General features: G+C 43.0%; 1 protein-coding gene across 1 annotated transcript in view; it reads right to left on the bottom strand.

Annotated features, from left to right (window-relative positions):
• Window positions 1–843: 843 nt before the first annotated feature.
• TRIM67 (tripartite motif containing 67) overlaps window positions 844–17,866 on the bottom strand; it is a 43,705-nt gene continuing 26,682 nt past the window's right edge. The window contains exons 8-11 of the mRNA XM_017744892.1: window positions 16,123–16,261; window positions 14,893–15,196; window positions 7,817–7,979; window positions 844–6,827 (exon numbers count right to left, since the gene is read on the bottom strand). Coding sequence (XP_017600381.1) covers window positions 6,762–6,827; window positions 7,817–7,979; window positions 14,893–15,196; window positions 16,123–16,261 — 672 coding nt within the window. The 3' untranslated portion in view covers window positions 844–6,761. The remainder of the gene's footprint in view (window positions 6,828–7,816; window positions 7,980–14,892; window positions 15,197–16,122; window positions 16,262–17,866) is intronic.

Raw genomic sequence — 17,866 nt, 5'->3', positions numbered from 1 at the left:
TTCCCTACATGTTAAGCCACATGTGATGATCTTTTCTCCCAGTCAACCCCTTTGCCATAAAGGAGTTGACGACAAGTTGTGTCTTTTGCAGGAGAAAAAAAGAAAGGCTGTGATGGATGATATCTCCATACTGTTGCCTGTACTTACCTGTGATTGTTTTGGCTGGGTTCCTCTTTCTTACCCTGGTGCTGCTGTCGCTGTGTCAGAGTGCTGTACTCTGCCTTACTGACAGACATCTGTGAAGGTTGTGTAGCTTTGCGAGTGCCTTTTTGTAGGGGCTGTGTATGCTGAGTGTGCTGCCTCTGTAGCACTGCTGAGTCCCTCACAGGCCATCTGCTTGGTAGAGGTGTGCAGCTCCAAGGCGATCTCACAAAGTCTGCATCCTCCCTGCCCTGACAAGCTTTCTGCCCAGTCTGACTTCTACCCAAAGGGCTTTCCAATACGATCCTACTGATGCCATAGTTCTTTCCAGGCTCTGCTTATTCCAGTGTTAGAAACTGCTGGAGGCTGGGTGATTTCCCAAAGTGTCTAAGGTGGGTCACAGCTAAGTGACTGCAACAAGGCACTCTGTAACCAACATGAGCCAGAGGTAACGGAGTGGTGCTGAGAAACAGAGGTGTTTCATGGCACTGAATCAGGGTATGTCTGAAGTTGAGGCACAGATGGTTGCCCTGAGGAAGGACTCTTGCCGTTCTCCATTTACTGGTTTATTCTTGGCTGTGGTAACAAAGCAGTATCAACAGCAGGAGATAGGCATGCAAACTGTATGAATGCCTCATCTACATAATGGCATAATATTTTTTAATCATAATTTGTAATAATAAATAGGGTACTGATGCTGAATTTGTTGGCAATGTTATAAGAATTTATTTAGAAACTGTAAAACAGCATAAACTTACATGTCAGGTTTTTCAAAAGGGTAATAATAGTAATAATACACAAAGTTTTAGTTGGACCAAAAGACAAAAAGCAGTTTGTTTCTAATTCAAAAAATACAAACGTTTGCTACAGGTACAAAATTATAAAAAGTTTGTATTTTCCTCTTGATCTGGTGACAGACACATATAGCAGAGATGTATATTTCACCAGCTCCAAATTCATATAAGCTATGGGAAATGACAGTAAAGAAAAAAAATGTAGTTAAGAAGACAGAAACAACTTCTTGTCTTTCATTTAACCAGAATTGAACACCATTATCTTATTCCTTTGCAGTTTTTTAGTTGCCAACATTTAAATTAGTGTTACTCATGCTTCATATAACAATCAGAAATAACAGCAGGTTTACCTCATGCATTTATTTTTAGTATTCATCACATAATGTCTTCTCACCATGCTACCTAGAAAGGTTAGTGTTTTTATTGACAACATTTAAGGGAGGTGGAGGATAAAGGAATGCAATCAGGCTTCAGGAATATTTCTATCTACTGCTTCACAAGCAAATGTTAGAAATTCTCCAATTAGCATTAAAAATAATTTTTAAATTAATTCTGCTTGGAACTGTTTGCAATAACAAATATAACAAAAACGTCGTTTAACAGAAGGAGAAAATGCTGCTGAGTGCCTCTGTCAGTGAAACACACATCTGTCTCCTGTATTGTGCAAAGATGCAGGAGCCCCACACATCTACTCTCTGAGGTTTGCATATGGGCTTCTGCACCTGAGAAGACCAAGTGTGTCTTATTGATGATGGATTTGTGCTTCAGGCTGCTGCTCCAGCTGCTTGGGTGTATGCAGCGTTCAGTAGAGCTGGGCAGAGGAATCACCAGAAATGCTGTCAGTAAAAACTAGAAGCAGCTCGCCTTTTTTTCCCAAAAAAAAGAAAAAAAAAAAAAGACTCTCCATCTTTGTCTGGTAATTTTCAGTGACAAGTGCCCTTCACATTTGCAATGTGGTTGATTTGTAACTAATCTCCCTTCCAAAGCTGATCTAGCCAAGATGCTTGGTGTTTTCATATTATCTTGCCTGGTTCAAAATTGAATTTTTTGGTTTTGCTATTTAAGCAGAATGCTGCAAAGCTGGTAAGGCCTGAGATAAGATCTAACATCTCTCCTTCCTCATCTTTCTGTTTGTGACCAAAGGACATACTAGATGGCACCAGAACGCTGCTGTTGTTACCAGGTTGTGGAATTTTGCACCCCTTCTCACAGGGACGGGTGATCTGAACTGTGGTCCAGAAATGCACTACCTCTTGTTGGCAGTTGCCAACACAGTGTTTTTCATACAGTGGTGGTGGCAGCTTAGCCTTAATCTCATCTCTCTTACCTTGTTTAAGAAATATTATCATGTAAGAAAAAAAGAAAAAAAAGCTGCGTCTCACGTTTCTTCTTGCTCTAGGACAACTCAGAAACCAGAGTATGGGGTGCTCTCTGCCATCTTTACTAACTATGCTTTGAGGAAAAAAGAAATAAATTAAAAAACAACTTACACAGCACGACCACAGAACTCTATCACCAGCCAAGAACAAACTACAGCAATACACTATCATGGCGTTATTTACAGCATGATGGAATGTTATGCATATAATAAATTACATTTAATACTTTTCCTCTTAAACTCTGATATACGTAAGCTCATGCTTATTTTATTTATTTTGTTCAGTCCAATATATTTTCCTCTATGTATCTTAAGTGCATAGGCAAGTATAGGAGGTGACAGTGCTGTTTGCCTATCTTTTCTGTTTTCAGAAGCCAAATTGCTTTCCAAATTTGTAATACATCACAGTATGCTACTGTCCTCACTGACATTTATTTTATAGTACATACCTTTCCACAGCAGAAGGAGCAAGGGATTGTCAGCTATGTGTGTGCTTATATTGACATTAAGTCTTACTAAGAGATCTTCTTGTGAGCTCTTTTCAAGTTGATGAGGGAAAAGGAGGAAGTGAAAATTGTATAGCATTGCATGCCTTGGGAAGTCTGAAGTGCTCCTGAAATTAACGGAAATTTGCAGAGGAAAGAGCCAGGAAGAAGGGTCACAAAAGGCTAAGGTTGGGGCTCCCAGGGATATGTGAAAACTGGGAGTCCTTTGCTGCTCTGCAGGACAGAAAGTTCTACTGCTGTATTTATTTTGCAGCTGTTTAGGATTCCAAACTGGCGTATGCAGAAGTCAAGCTTTGTTTTGTTAATAAGGGGAGGGCCTGTTTCTGTTTTGGTGGGGTTTTTTTAAACATTAGTCAATTTACAGCTACCTTGTGTGGGCTCTGTACCACAGTGGATGGGATTCATCCCAGTGCAAAAGGCTTTGCTCTCCTGCTTGTAAGAAGCAACCTGGCCTCTAGGAGCTGAAGAGTCCCATAACAGGCAGCTTTGTGTGGGCCCAGGTGCCAGAGGAGCTTGGAGTCAGAGAGAGCTGCAGAAATCGATTTCTCTGAGGAAACAAAAGGCAGAAGAGCATACAAAGTGGTCCCCCTGGGTATCTATGCCACTCTTCTGCTCTCTGTGTTCTCCCTGGACAGTCAGCAACACAGTTTCTGCAAGGACTAAAGGCTGACTCCCTCCTAAAGAAAGGATTTGGAGGAAACAAAAACTGACATAAGAGATACTGTAGATGAAGGACGTGCAAACTGGTGGGTTTATAATGAGATCAATCTTGGGGAAGATGCCTGCAGAGAAGGAAACTACCTCCAGCCTGAGCAGAGCAGTGGGAGTGCCCCACCTCTTCCCCACCTAATGCTGTTCTGCAAAGGGAAAATTCTGCTCTTCTTTATGTTCAGATGGCCCCTGCATGCTCTGCATAAATATTCACGTGTGGAATTGTTAGTTTCCTAGAGTAATTTTAACTACTTAAGTGTTATTTCTGTTAATCAAACTATGAAAATGTATCCAGCTGAAGTCACAAGAGTGCACTCTATGAGGATAACTGGTTTATTGCTACAGGCCATGCCAAATGTAAGTCCTTGATTGTGTACACAACCAACCCATGCAAACACTTTGTTTAGTTTCTGACCTAGGGTAAGGTAGTCTTACTAATGCAGGTAGCCTACTTCTAAGTGTATTCATTTAAATTGATTTGCATTTCTGCTAGGTTAAAAGGAGACTATAATGGTAGCTACCCTACTTTTGTGAATGTTAGAATGAGTAGAGGGTAAAAACCGAGCTTCTCTACTCACTGTTTCTACCTACTGTCCATATATTCATTAGAAATTAACAACATGTCACTCAATGTGTTCTCCTCAAGATATAATACACCAGGAACTGACACCAAAGCAACTATGAAAACAAAAATTGAGTACTGCAAACACTTCTAAAACACATTCAGAATTAATTTTAAACATGGATGAGGATTGGAAAGATGTAAATTCATTTCTGTTTCCTTTACAGAGGTTGGGAGTAAAGACAAAGGTTCTGTCCCAAAACAAACAATGCCCATCTTTTTTAATTCAAGTGAAAGTGGAGTGTCTTCCATATTAAAATTATCACAGGATGTTTCCCAATATAAAAAACTATGTGCAATTTATGTACAATATTCCCATACACTACTCTGACTGGCAATACTCAAAGCCAGTGCTATGATTACAACTGTTAGATTCATAGAAGAGCACACTCAAGAGGAAATTTGGGGTCTGGTAGCGTTCCAGCTGAGGTAGGTTAAAACAGACCTGCTAATTAGAAAATCTTGCATGAGTTCGTATGGTATTGAATGAAACCGAAGATTGTAACACAGTTGGTCTCTTGATATTCTTTATGAAACCAAGATAAGCATAGCACAGTTATTCCATTGTCTACAAGTTTACTAATACAATCCATTCCAGACTTTAAAGGAGTACTGTTGCTTTCTCACTTAAAAGCGTATGTGATTTTTACTCCATTGTTGGTTTTATTTCCTATTTCAGTCTTGACGTTGCTGAAGGTGCGCTGCTGTTCTGCAGAAGTGGGCTACAGGATGCTTGGCTGGTTAGAGGCAGCAGGATGGCAGAGTGCTTTGTGTCTGTGCAATAGCCAAGTTCTGTTCTGGGCTGCCTTCCCCTTCCCACGATGGCTGTGAGATGGGATGACCCAAGGGAGGATTCTGGCTGCTCTGCCACAGAGAAGCCTTGCCATCACTCAGCACTAGCTGAGTGATGTGCTCCAGACAGAGACCAGCAGTGGGCCTGCAGAAGGATATCTGGGGGCTGGCAGGCTGCCTGAAGGCGGGCCTGGGCTGTTTGTCCTGTGGCTGTGCTTTAATGCAAAGCAGTTAAGCTGTATTTTGGTTAGAATATTTGTTTTCAGGTTTAATAATTACATGCCTGATAACAATATGCGTGTGCGTATACGTATGCTTGAAGAGGAAAACTTGTATAAGCAGCAGGATTTAAAAAAACGAAATAGTACATTGATAGGATTTGAGAGTTTATGCTTTTCTTGTTTGATAGCACCACATTTCTATAGGGTTAGAGTGACAAGAGTCCAGGATGTCATGGGCTCACCCAGTCTGCTGCATCTTGTCCTCACGCATTGCCGCTATACACACACACACACACACTTGTGTACATTAACTGGGTTCAGAGAAAACAGAGCACACAGGCAAACCAATGTGTTTGCTGACAACTGCATGCACGTGACAGTGCCATGGCTGTGAGCAAAGATCACTGTCAGTCAGACTCCAGTTGTGACACCTGGAATGGCTGCTCATTTTCATGGGACATGCCAGGCACTGGTCAAGTCTTGCAAAAGATTTATGTCCCAATCCAGAAAAATTCTTAAGGACAGGTTTTGCATTACTGCTATTAATCTCTCTCAAGTGTTTCATTAGGATCAAGACATTAATTAGCTCACAGTAATCTAATAGAAAATTAAGGCTTCAGATCTCAAAGCTACATTGGAACTACAGCTGCACAGGGTTTATCAGGATCAAGGCTGGAAAGCAGCATTTTTCAATGTGGGAGACTTTGCATGTGCCATATTTAAATAAATCTCTTATCATTTCAGTTCAAAGGAATCTCCCTTGCACTGTTTTTCAAGAGTTGTGCTGATAACCACAATCAGCTCTTCTGTACGTGTCTCCACAGTCATGCCTAAATAACAAACACTAAAATGTATCACGGATGTTTTTCTTTCTACTTTCTGTATCTGAATTCTGCTTGTATCATGATGTTAACTAAAATGAGCCCAACTATTTCATGGCAGTGTTTGGGAACCAATCTTGGTCTTGTTGCAGATAATAAGGTAAGTTCTGCCACTGAATTCTAAGGAGACATTATCCTATAGCTTACTGCAGTCTAGAGCCAGAAGGAATAATTCATGGTCATTTGAGCCCCTGAATGTAATTGACAACCAGGAATTCTTGGGCATGTAACCTCCACTTCAGCCGTCAAAACATATGCTTTCTTTATTTAAGGACTTCAGGTGGCAAGGGAATCCAGTTCATCTACTGGTAAACTGCTCCAACATCCGTTGTCCTTCAGTCTCACCCTTTTTTTCCAGCATCCCGGATATTTAAGCACAAGTCCAGCCATGGGAAAGCAAATACACTCATTTAACCTTTTGCTTTACAGATGTGTTCGTGTGTGTGTGCACATGAGTGTACATATGTATGCAACGCAGAGCAGGTATGTTCAGTACCCATCTGCAGTCGAGTGCCAGCTCAGTGGATGTGCTTGCTATGGCTGTTAAATTGAAAATGGAGTGGCCTGGCTCTAACCAGCCCATTATTCAGTGAGCAACATGCTGCACAGTGTTTTAAGTCAGGGACGAGGATGTTTTTTTACTGACTTACTGAAAAGTGCCAAAACACACGGAGAAACCTTACAGAATCCAGCACAGTGTCAGACGGGGACTTCATTAGTTGTTGGGCAACTTGGACTGTTTTACAGATTGTGGCACCTCCAGTCCTGTGTGCAGGGTCACCTGAAAAGAAGAAATAACATTAGATTCAAAACTGAGACATCCTCAGCAAAGAGCATTTGTGAAGGCAAAGTGCAGGTAAATGACATGGAACGGGCTGCAGGACTGCAGGTCCAAGTTTAAATCAAGACTATTAATGGCGATGATATCTAGTCCTTGAAATAAACAAGTCTCCTTCCTCCTTCCCTCCTGAACACTTTGGGACCTAGATGCCAGGTGTCTGTACCTTTTCCCAAATCTAGCCACCAGTTGTACGTATCCAGAAGTGCTGCTTGCTAGATACAAGGTGGATGGGGCCTCTGCATGAGGGATCCCAAGTGCTTCAGGACAGAGGTCACACAGTGGAGCCCACCTACATGATGAGTGTTCCATCATGGCTGTCATGGTCCTCCCTGACCTAAGCTGACCTCTTTCAGTCCTCAGGCTCCTGGGTATTTCCACAGGTTCTCTCTTACACTGCATCCAGCTTCTAGCCATGAGCAGTGCTCTTGAAAATGCATTATATTTAAAGGCAGTTCCTCCAAGAGGAAAAACCTCTTTTACACAGAGCACAAGAATGAGGTGCTGACTGGGTCTTCTCTGTTGCACTACTTCCCTGACCTATGCTGCCTTTGCTCTCTTTACCACTGTGCTGTTCACACTGCAGTCATTTGCCAATGTTAACTATCTCCACACGTAAGATCTAGGAGGAATTAGAATGGTTTTTAATCAAACTGGCAGGGGAAAACTTTGGAGACACTGCTTTCCAAGTGGAGCATCACAGGAAAATCAGAACAGGAATTAGTGTGTGCAGGTACTTTTACTTGTTTTACAGCACTACCCTTCACATTGGTCAGGCAAGGCAGAAGGTCAAATGCAGTCCAAAAAGTGTGAGTAGCCTAGATGTAAGTCTGAGAAGGAAAGAACCTCTATCTGTACTGACTACCTACAGATGATGCTATCAACTCCTTTAGATGGAAAGGGTAAGTGGGGCTGGACTGCAGAAGATTTACCTGGACGTTTCGGTTGAGGCTCAATGCAGGCATGAAGACTCCCTCGATGTTTTCAAACGCTGGAGGCCCCTGCTGCTGCCCATTTATGTAAAAGGTCAGGTTGTGCTTGTTCAGATCCAGGAGAACACCAACGGTGGCACCTTTAGAAACTCCTCCTTCAGTCCTAAGGTACAAAGGGTACATTGCTGGTGAAGGCAGAGGGCTACACTGTGCTGCTCTCTCTAGGACAAGCCAGCCTTCCTAAGCAAAGGGAGCGTGGAGCAGCACAGTGAAATGATTATCCCTGAGGCATTTGGCAATGACTGACCCACACCTTTATCTGAAGCATATGTACTACAACCATGGGAGCTCGATGAGGGGATCCTAAAGAGAAATTAGATCCACCTCTCCTGCAACTGCAATTTAAGAGGTGAAAATGGGGTCCAGAGCTAACAGGTCCCCTCGGCTAATGACAAATCGGGAGGCAAGCCAATGGAGTCCTGGAGACACGGCACCTCTAAGTATCCCTGTTATAGTGAAGTGATGCATGGCAGGAAATGAAAAAGAAGGAAGTTGTTTTGCTAGGTGTTCATTTCCAATCAATATCCTTCTAACAGCTCGAGAAATAGACTTCCAGTTCAACTACTCACCTTGGCATGCTCTAAGGGCACCCAGATTTCCAGAGCTCAGGGAGCCAGCACAGGTACAACAGACAGTGGTTTTGGGGAGGAAGGGAAGTTGGGGCTCGTTAGGCATAAGTGTAGCTTCTGACTGACAAGGTGCTCAGCTATAGGACTGGGAGCTGTCTCGAGTGCGCAGGCACAGTTATTAACACCAGTGATAATTGGTTGTGTCAGGAGCAGCTGCTGAGAGCTACTCCAGTATCAGAGCTTGCCAGGACAGACTCAGTCAGCCATTACACGCTTGAGTGATTTGACATTAATGCACTTTGACTTGGGGGTTAGTCAAACTCAGTATTTCTTTAAAGAACACTGAGTGAAAATATCCACTAGATATGCAGATTGGCCACAGGCACTGCTATTCTGCTAATATCATGGGGCTCTGAAATGGATTTACAGCCTGACACAATTTGTCCAGGGTAAATCAGATTTCAAATAATTTGCAGTAGGAAAGGAAGCAGCTGTCTTTTGTCCCATGCACTCGCCTCAGGCATACAACATTAACAAGATTAAAGCTATTCTATCATAAAATTTATCACAATAGGTAGGCAAAATATTAAAAAAAAAGGAAGGGGGGGGGGATTGGAATATGATTACGAAGAACATAGTGCAGGGTAAGAAATTTTCCTTTTGTCCACTAGGTGTCATAAACTGTTTTCCCTCAGACTTAAATGTGGCATGTGGCATTTCATCTGAAGGTAGATTACAGAAAACTGTTCTGACTTCTCCATTTAAAGCTCTTCAAACAATAATAGTGCAATAGCTAAGAATCGCGGATTGTCTCTGAGACATGTCAGACGTGAAAATTCACTGTTCTCAGGTTCCTTTGATTTCCAGTCCTATAAGCATTAATAGGTTTCTCTTTGAGCTCTCCTCCAAAACCACAAAGTAAATTATTTTCCATCAAAACTTAAGACGCTTACCTACCCTCAGTATCTCACTATATAGACTGTTTTTATTAAAAGCCCTCAATCATAAAACTCATTATGAGATTGTGGGAAGCAACAGTACTGTGATTTGGAGCTATTTACAAATAGATTACTTTTTTCTCTCTGTTTGGGAACAGCTTTGATTGTAGGACACCAAATTTTAGATCCTGCTTAAAACGGATTTTATTACATCCTTTTAAATGACATAAATTATTCTCTTAGGGAAACAGAAACAGCAACTTTGCCTTTTTGAGATTATGATGTTCTTTCCTATACGACAAGCTAATTTGTTTCTTGTGGGCTAATTAGCTGTGAGCTGCACAGTGACAGTGAGTGACTCCTCTGCAGCCCCTGGGGACAGCCCCACTGAAGAGGAGATAGATTCTGCCTGCAGATTCCAGCCCAGGCAAGGGCAGGACCCAGCTGAGGCCCCTACAGGAGCCACAGGGGTGTGGGGGCAAAGCAGAAGGATGGGGACCTTCTCCCTTCCTTCCTGCCCCAAGTCCTGCAGGAATTCCGCAGGTAGATTGCCCCCTTCCTACTCCGCCATCTCCCCACAGTGAGCAACTGGCTCTGGCAAGATTAAGGGAGGGCAGAAACAGGCAGGAGCTCTTCACCACACTGCTACCAGGGAGGCTGGACTTCTTCTGAGGCTGAACAGCCTTACTGAGCATCCCGTGCTTTCCTTGGGAACAGTACTTTGAGGACTCCAGCACTTTTTGAACTATTTGCCTGGTTTCTTTCTCTAGGAGGAGAGATGGGAGAGTGTTTTATGAGAAAACTTATGCAAGGCATTTCCTTACTCTTATGTACACCATTTAGACAGCATTACAGGATAATCTTTCGGTTGTTGTGGTAAAAGAAGCCAAATAGCTCAAGAGACTCTAACTGATGTTGCTCCCTCTTGGTACACTCCTGTGTCACCATGCAAAAAAAACCTGCTCCTTTACTGTAATGCATTTTTAAGCTACTTAATGACACCTACACCACACAACCCCAATAACCTTTCATTTAAAAGGAAAATAAAACCTTTTTGTTGCAATACTCCCTCAATAAATACTTAGTATTCATTAAATTACAATCCAGTTCTGGAGATAGGCAATCTTATTTCATTTTTTGAGGTAAATCCCACTTGTCCTGCACATTTTGATTTCTGTATGCAACAATAAATCCTGAGTGCGGAAGTGCGTGCAGAAGCCTGAAGGTCAGAGTACAGAAAGGGGAATTTGGCTACCATGAGAAATGCCACTGCCTGTGGGAGTAGAGGCTGTTATTTCAAGATGCTTTCAGTAACAGCTTGGACAATGCACAGAATATGATTGCACAAAATGGCTTGAGGAATTAAGAAGAGTAGTTTCACTATTATTTTTAAAAGATGTTAACAATTTATGAACAATTTAATAAACTGAATAATTAGTCCAACTCTCCATTAACAGTATTTTAAGTGCTATCTTTACAGCACCTTAACAACTTTATATATTGCCAGTGACAGCATTTTTCATTCATTTGTAGCATATTTGTGTGATGAAAAAACCTGCTCCTGAGGTCTCTGAAGTCAGTCAAGATGCTCTCCTGATTGCAAGGGGCTTTTAAGACAAAAATGCAAATACTCTAGATTTTGACTTCCTGTTGTTTTTCAGTGTAAAATATTTCAGTGTGATTTACATCTCTTTCTTTACATAAACATGTAGTGGCTGGAGTATTGCCTGTAGCACCTGGTAGTCCTGCTCTTGGGAACTTTGCCAAAGAACAGTTCTATTGCATCGAATGTCAATGCCTCCGGTTAATGGGCACACAGCACCTCTCAGAATAGTTTGGATTGGAAGGAGCCTTTAAAGGTCATCTAATCCAACCCCCCTGTGAAGAGCAGGGACATCTTCAACGAGGTCAATCTGCTCAAAGGCCCATCCAATCTGACCTTGAATTTTTCTAGGGATGGGGCATCCACCACCTCTCTGAGCAACCAGTTTCAGTGTTTCACTACCCTCATTGTAAAAAAATGTTCTTTACAGCTAGACTGAATTTATCCTCTTTCAGTTTAAAATTATCACCCCTTGTCCTATCACAACAGGCCCTGCTAAAAAGACTGTCCCATCTTTCTTTTAAACCCCCTGTAAGTGCTGAAAGAGCACAATCAGGTCTCCCTGGAGCTTTCTCTTCTCCGGGCTGAGCAACCCCATCTCTCTCAGCCTTCCTTCAAAGGCGAGATGTTCCATCCCTCTGACAATTTTTGCCCAGGATACAGTTGTCCTTCTGGGCTGCAAGTGCACACTGACAGATCATGGCCAGCCTCCCATGCACCAGTGTTCCCAAGTCCTTCTTGTCAGGGGTGCTCTCAATCCTTTCATCCTCCATACTGCCCTGACCCAGATGCAGGACGCTTGGTTTTGTTGAAGCCCAGGAGGCTTCCATGGCCCCAGTTCTTGAACTTGTCCAGGCCTCTCTGGATGGCAGCTCATCCCTCAGGTGTGTCAACCACACCACTCAGCTCGGTGTCATCTGTGAACTTACTGAGGGTGCACTTGATCCGACTCTCTATGACATTGATGAAGACATTAAATAGAACTGGCCCCAGTATGGACCCCTGAGGGACACCACTTGTCACCACCCTCCAACTGAATATGCAGCTGTTCACCACTACTCTCTGGATGTGACTATCCAAACAGTTCCTTATCCATCAGACCCTCCATTCATCAAATCCGTATGTGTCCAATTTAGAGAGAAGAATGTTGTGGGGGACCATGTCAAAGGCCTTACAGAAGTCCAGATGGATGTTGCCCATAGCTCTGCCCTTGTCCACTGCTATAGTCATTCCATCATAGAAGTCCATGAGGTTGGTAAGGCAGGACTTGCCCTTGATAAAGCCGTGCTCGCTGTCTTGAATTACCTCCCTGTCCTCCATGTGCCTTAGGATAGCTTCTGGAAGGATCTGTTCCATGATTTACCCAGGCACAGATTTCCAGGAACAAGAAGACTAAAAAGTGCCTCCCAAAGCTGTAAGCTGTATCTCTGCCCTAAAGTAATTTCTTAGCCAGTTTCCTCAGCCTATTCTCAAAAGGATCCCTCTGTTTCTGGATGCATTACAGTCTTCTGTTCATGCCCCTTCCAGCATTACAGAAGTCATGCTAGATCCAATTTTGCATGCTATGAAGGAAAGGAACAGAAAAGTCCTCTAAATGTGACAGGTCACACAAATTAGTCTTTCAAGCTCTACCTCAGGTTATCCTTGAAACTACTCATTTATTAACTACCCTAATTTATTCTTACGAAGATTAGGAAGCATGAAACTATTACTAAGGTGTAACTTTCATCACAATGACATCCCAGAGGCTAAAAGTTGACTATGAATTCCCTCTGGATTGTGATACTGTGCTGTCATGCACTCGTGTCCAGTGGGGAAAAACAAATAGGCAGCAATAACTGTTTCCACAAGACTATTACAGCTAATGAGTTAAAAAATTGACCTAGTTGACTGCCACAGTTAAAATATAATGCCTAGACCTAATTTCATTGAAGCGCATGTGATTTCATAAGACTACATGCCCTCTGCGAGTGTACTTCCCTTGAACAGATATTCCATGGGTCTAACCATGCCTTGTACACGCCTTTGTGTTTTATCAGGTAAAAACTGGGAAACTACCATCAACAGAAAGCACTTCGCTCTCCTGATTAAGCATGATGATTGGAAGTCCTAAGTGTTTCCATTGTTGTGCTTCCCAGAAGCATAACATGTATAAATCTGCAGCTTTTGCTTAGCTTGTGTGTTGCTTGCCGGGAGGAGCATGTCAAGGACCAAATTCATAAAATAAGTTTCTGGGACAGTGGTGTACAGAATGGTTGCCAGCTTTTTTTCCAGAAAACATAAGCTGTTCCACAGAGCATTAAAATTAATACAGCTTAACATTACTTCTGCCCTGAATCAAATCAAGATGTTAAAGGGACGGACAACTTTTTGGTATATTTATTATACTGATGTTATTTTACTCTGTATTGTCTTAGGACATGATCTATGGTCTTTGGAGCCATGGAAAACAATCCAAGTGACTTCAGAACCTTTTGATCCAGCTGCAGGGTTCTTCCACCTGTCTGTAATGAACTGCAAAATCAAACCATGTTTCAAACAAAACTTCCCAGCAATTGCAGTGTACTTGTTTAAAGCACAGGTGCGCTGTATAAAGGACAATTCAACGGGAGACATTGCAACCAACCCTAGGATACAGCGCATGTTGACATAACCTTATCTCTTTAAGGAGACACCTGCATTTTAGTGTTTTAAAGATCACTGCAAAACTTTGTTTTAATCATTTGGCATAACAGAAAAACACCTGAGACAGTGAGTGTGGAAGACCTGCTGGGCCAGTCAGTAGAAAACTAAACAGAAGTTGATTCCAGCTCTGCCATAGACCTGCTACATATCCTTAGTCAGTCACTTTACTCATACATCAACCTCCCATTGTGATAGATTAGGTATATAAATACACCATTTTCCAAAATAAGCAAGGGACTTAGGATGCTCTCTTCAGAGGAGATCTCCTCAAGGGTCTGAGTACCCAGCTGACCTTCAGCTAAGGCTGACCCTCTCATGCATGGGACACAGAGAGAGAGCAGAGCAGTTCTGCTCTGATACCTTGGGGAGCTTCAAGCAAAGTTAACCATGTCTCCCCTACACAGTCTGGCATCACTACAATGAAACAAAAGCCAGCACTAGGCAGAGGTAACTATCCTGAGCAGTGAAAGTCATTCAACCATGTCAGCACAACACAGGATCTGTGCTGACAGTTGTTCTCTCTGTGTGATCCATCCCTGGAGGTACCTGCAGCTAGAACGTGTCTCTCCACTGCTCAGTTGCACTGAGAACACAGAGCCTCTGAATGGTGGGAGAGCAAGGCTTGGTAACAGTGGCTTGGGGATATTCTGAAATCCTACCCTGTCTAAGTTGGTTGTGCTAGTTGAAGTGCTTTTCAAAGCTCTTTGGTACAATGGCTCAGTAGAACCAAAGCTGTTACTTAGCCCTCACTGCCAAACAAGCCCTTGTGTCCAGATCTGCCTCACTGCGACCTACAGCAAAACCCTTAATAGCTTTCAGAACTGGAAATAAACACCTGCAGTCTAATTATTGTATAAATCTGCAGCCAAGATTCCTCCTAATGAAGGGAATCAACCCCCTTTCTCCCTCCAGCAATGTGGAAGTCCTGCATCCCACTGTGCTGCGCTCCTGTCTGCTGATGTGGGTGGGACACGCAATAACGGGTTTAAATCACAGCAGGGGGGATTTAGGCAAGATCTCAGGGAAAAACTGGTAACAGTGAGGACAACAAACACCAACACAGACTGTTAAGGTGCAATCACTGTCACTAGTGATTTTTAAGAAGGAATAAAATAAGAACATTTAGCCGGGAGCTGGACTAGATGGCTTGCTGAGACACCTGTCTCTGATGCGCAGCAGAAAAATCGCCTGTAAGGAGAAAAGCCCCCAGGCAGCACTCACCGATTGGTGTGGGAATTGCAGTGCATGAACCAGCTGCGGTTGTTGTCCACATACATGGCCCACGCCTTGTCGTCCTTGCCCAGCATCATGTCCTTGACAACGTTAATCCTGGCAATGCCAAAGGCTGGATCCGGGTGGTTGTCGTACCTGTCCACATGCAGTTCCCAGTAATGCACACCCTTGGAGAAGGCTGCAGTGCCTAGGACCACCCGGTCATCGTAGCTGTTGCAGGTGGCAGTCTGGTTGTCATTTGACAGCACTATGTCTCTGTGAGCTGAGGAGGGGTCGAAGGTGAACCATGCCACTGTGGAAGGGGAAAAGGAAAGGCAGGATTGTATCAGGAGGGGCTGTGTCCAAGTGTTGTCTGCTTTACTTCACTAAGAAGGACAAAATTATGCCTTTGTAAGGACCCCACTGCACTTTGAGGTGATAAAGAAAATCTTTCCTTGTTACTGTAGGCAGCTACACAAGATTAATCTGAGCTGGAGTGCTTTATATTATTTGCCCTTGTTCCTCTGAAATTTAGCTGCTAAGTGTAGTGACATTCTGTCCACAGAGTAACAAGAAAGTCACTGAGGAGACAAAGGCTTCTCCACGACAGGGAAACTACTCACATAGGTGAATTGGTTCAGGATCACCTTTAATGGAAATGGAGATTAGCTGTGTCCATGCTGGTTAGGATTGACTTCACTATTTTATCGAAGTGAAGTTTTTCTTAAAAAAAGGAAAAAAATGCCCCAAAAGCTCTTGAAGTATAAATATTTTATACTGGCCTATTTTGGCAACACAGCATAAAAGTGGAAGTGATAATAGCATGCACTTCTCGATTCATTACAATATCATTAATGAAGATGAACTTCCTGTAATGTCTGTATGGATGTCAAGTATAATTACAGAAGAACAAGCATGAATTCCCATCTTTGTATTATCAAACCTTGCTGGGAAATTAAAGCAGTAGTGAATAAAAAGGCAAATCCCAAAGATGTATAGAGAAAGGGAGACAGAGTGGAACAAAAAATATCCTGTGAGTTGCATAACTGCTTCTGTATGCTAAAGCAAGTATCTTAGCTAGATCTCAGACTTTTACAGCCAACTAAAATCATATGACTTGAAGCCATACTGGAAAATGCCAGTAGGTGTCAAATACATTAATGGGTGTAAAGGGATGAAAGTGTCCTGCCACTGAGACCTGCAGCTTTTCATTTAGAAAGTGGCAAAACCCCAGCTCACCATCTGATGTCTGCAAAATGACTGTCTTGCTGTAAGGACCAACGCCCGAGGAGTTGAAAGCTTTGACTCTGGCATTATAAGTGCTGTTGAAATGAAGGCCGTCGATAGTGCAGAGTGTCTCCTTGCCAACATATACTTCCTAAACATTCCGAGAAAAAGGAGAGAGAGAGAGAGAGAGAGAATGAGGGGCATAGTTTAACACAGTTAAGACTTCTAAATATAAGCCAAAAGTGAACAGCTTCTCTTTGCTTCCCAGGATGTATGAGTTATGCTGTTATAACGCAGACAGCCACAGCATGCGAGACATCGAGGATGGTTAGCACTGGAGAAACTGAGGTGAAGATGAAGCTGGAAGGGTAAAGCAATAAAGGGCTACACAAAAAGATCTTCGTGCTCCTCTTATCCTAAATATCTACTCCAAGCCACTATTTTGGAGAGTAGTCCCAGTATCTGACACACTGTGGCTGCTATTTTATGGAAAAAGGGGCATGTAAGAATAAAAAAAAAACAAGCGACGTTTTATTCTGTTGGAAAGGTTATCTCAAGTCTAGGTTAAAATGTAATTTTGACAACTGAAAACACAGATTCAGAATAAAACTATCTCCTAAAAATTAGGACTACATGCACCACATGATGAAACACTAACTAGACAACAAAGACATCAAAAAAGTTGTAGCAGGTTCAGTTTGTAAACCGGGCGGAAACACCAATTAAGTGTAGTGGTTTTGGTTCAAAATCCATTATTTACTTATTTTCCTTCTGTGAGATAAGAATTAGGAGAAAGCAAAGCAGGCACAAAACTTTAAAGAATATAAAGAAGTTTATTAAAAGAACCAAAAGGAAGAAAAAAAAAAATCAGACCAAACCTTCAGAACACTTCTCCACCCCACAGGTTTCTCCCTTCACCCACTGACAATGTAAAAAGACAACCCTTGAGATTTTCAGTCAGTTTACCACCTCCATAATAATCTTCTTCAGTTCACTTAGGGAGAGGAGTCTCTCTTGCTCACGCTATGGAGACATCTCCACAAGAAACAGTTCTCTCATGGCTTCAATCGAGACAGCTGCCTGGGTTGGTTCTCTGCTCGCATGTGAAAGTCCCTTCCCTTACAGCTTTCCCCACAACTGCTTTCAAGGGTCCAATCTTGAGCTACTGGGGTACCATTTTAAAGATGAGCTGCTCAGAAGCAAAAGTTCTCTTCATCTATCTATTACAACGGGGACTCTGATATATCATAGTCCATCACCATAGCCTTACAACAGGATTTCAGCTTCTAGGTTTGAAGCAGCTCCTCTTTCTCCTCTCTCGGGGTTTTCAGGTTTTTCTTCTTCACTGACTTTGGTGTCTTTATGGTGTTTTTTTCACGTGCCTTCACCTTTCCCTTTCCTTTGACTTGGGAGAGGATTAATGTCTGCAGGCTTCATCTGTTCTGGAGGAATCCTACAGCACTAAAAGCGTCAATCTCACCTGGGCCCCACAGCTGGAATTCCCTTATCACTTTTGGTCACATGATCTGTGCTGGGCAGCGGCCGCAGATGAATTTCGCCGCACTGGGCGAGGGCCGGCCTGGCCAAGCCGCACCGCTGAGCCGCCTGCACGGAGCAGGGCCGCGGGTGGAACAGGGCTGCGGGGCTCCAGGGTGGCTGTCTCCCGGCCGGCCCCGCCCGCACTGAGGGGCTGTACCGGGTGTCCAGCGAGCAGAAGTGGCTGAGATCTCAGCTCTCCAGGCCATGCTGTGGGCCC

Source organism: Corvus brachyrhynchos, unplaced genomic scaffold (genome assembly GCF_000691975.1).
Source record: "Corvus brachyrhynchos isolate BGI_N302 unplaced genomic scaffold, ASM69197v1 scaffold70, whole genome shotgun sequence".
Taxonomy (NCBI): Eukaryota; Metazoa; Chordata; class Aves; order Passeriformes; family Corvidae; genus Corvus; species Corvus brachyrhynchos.
This window is presented reverse-complemented; position numbering and strand designations above follow the sequence as displayed.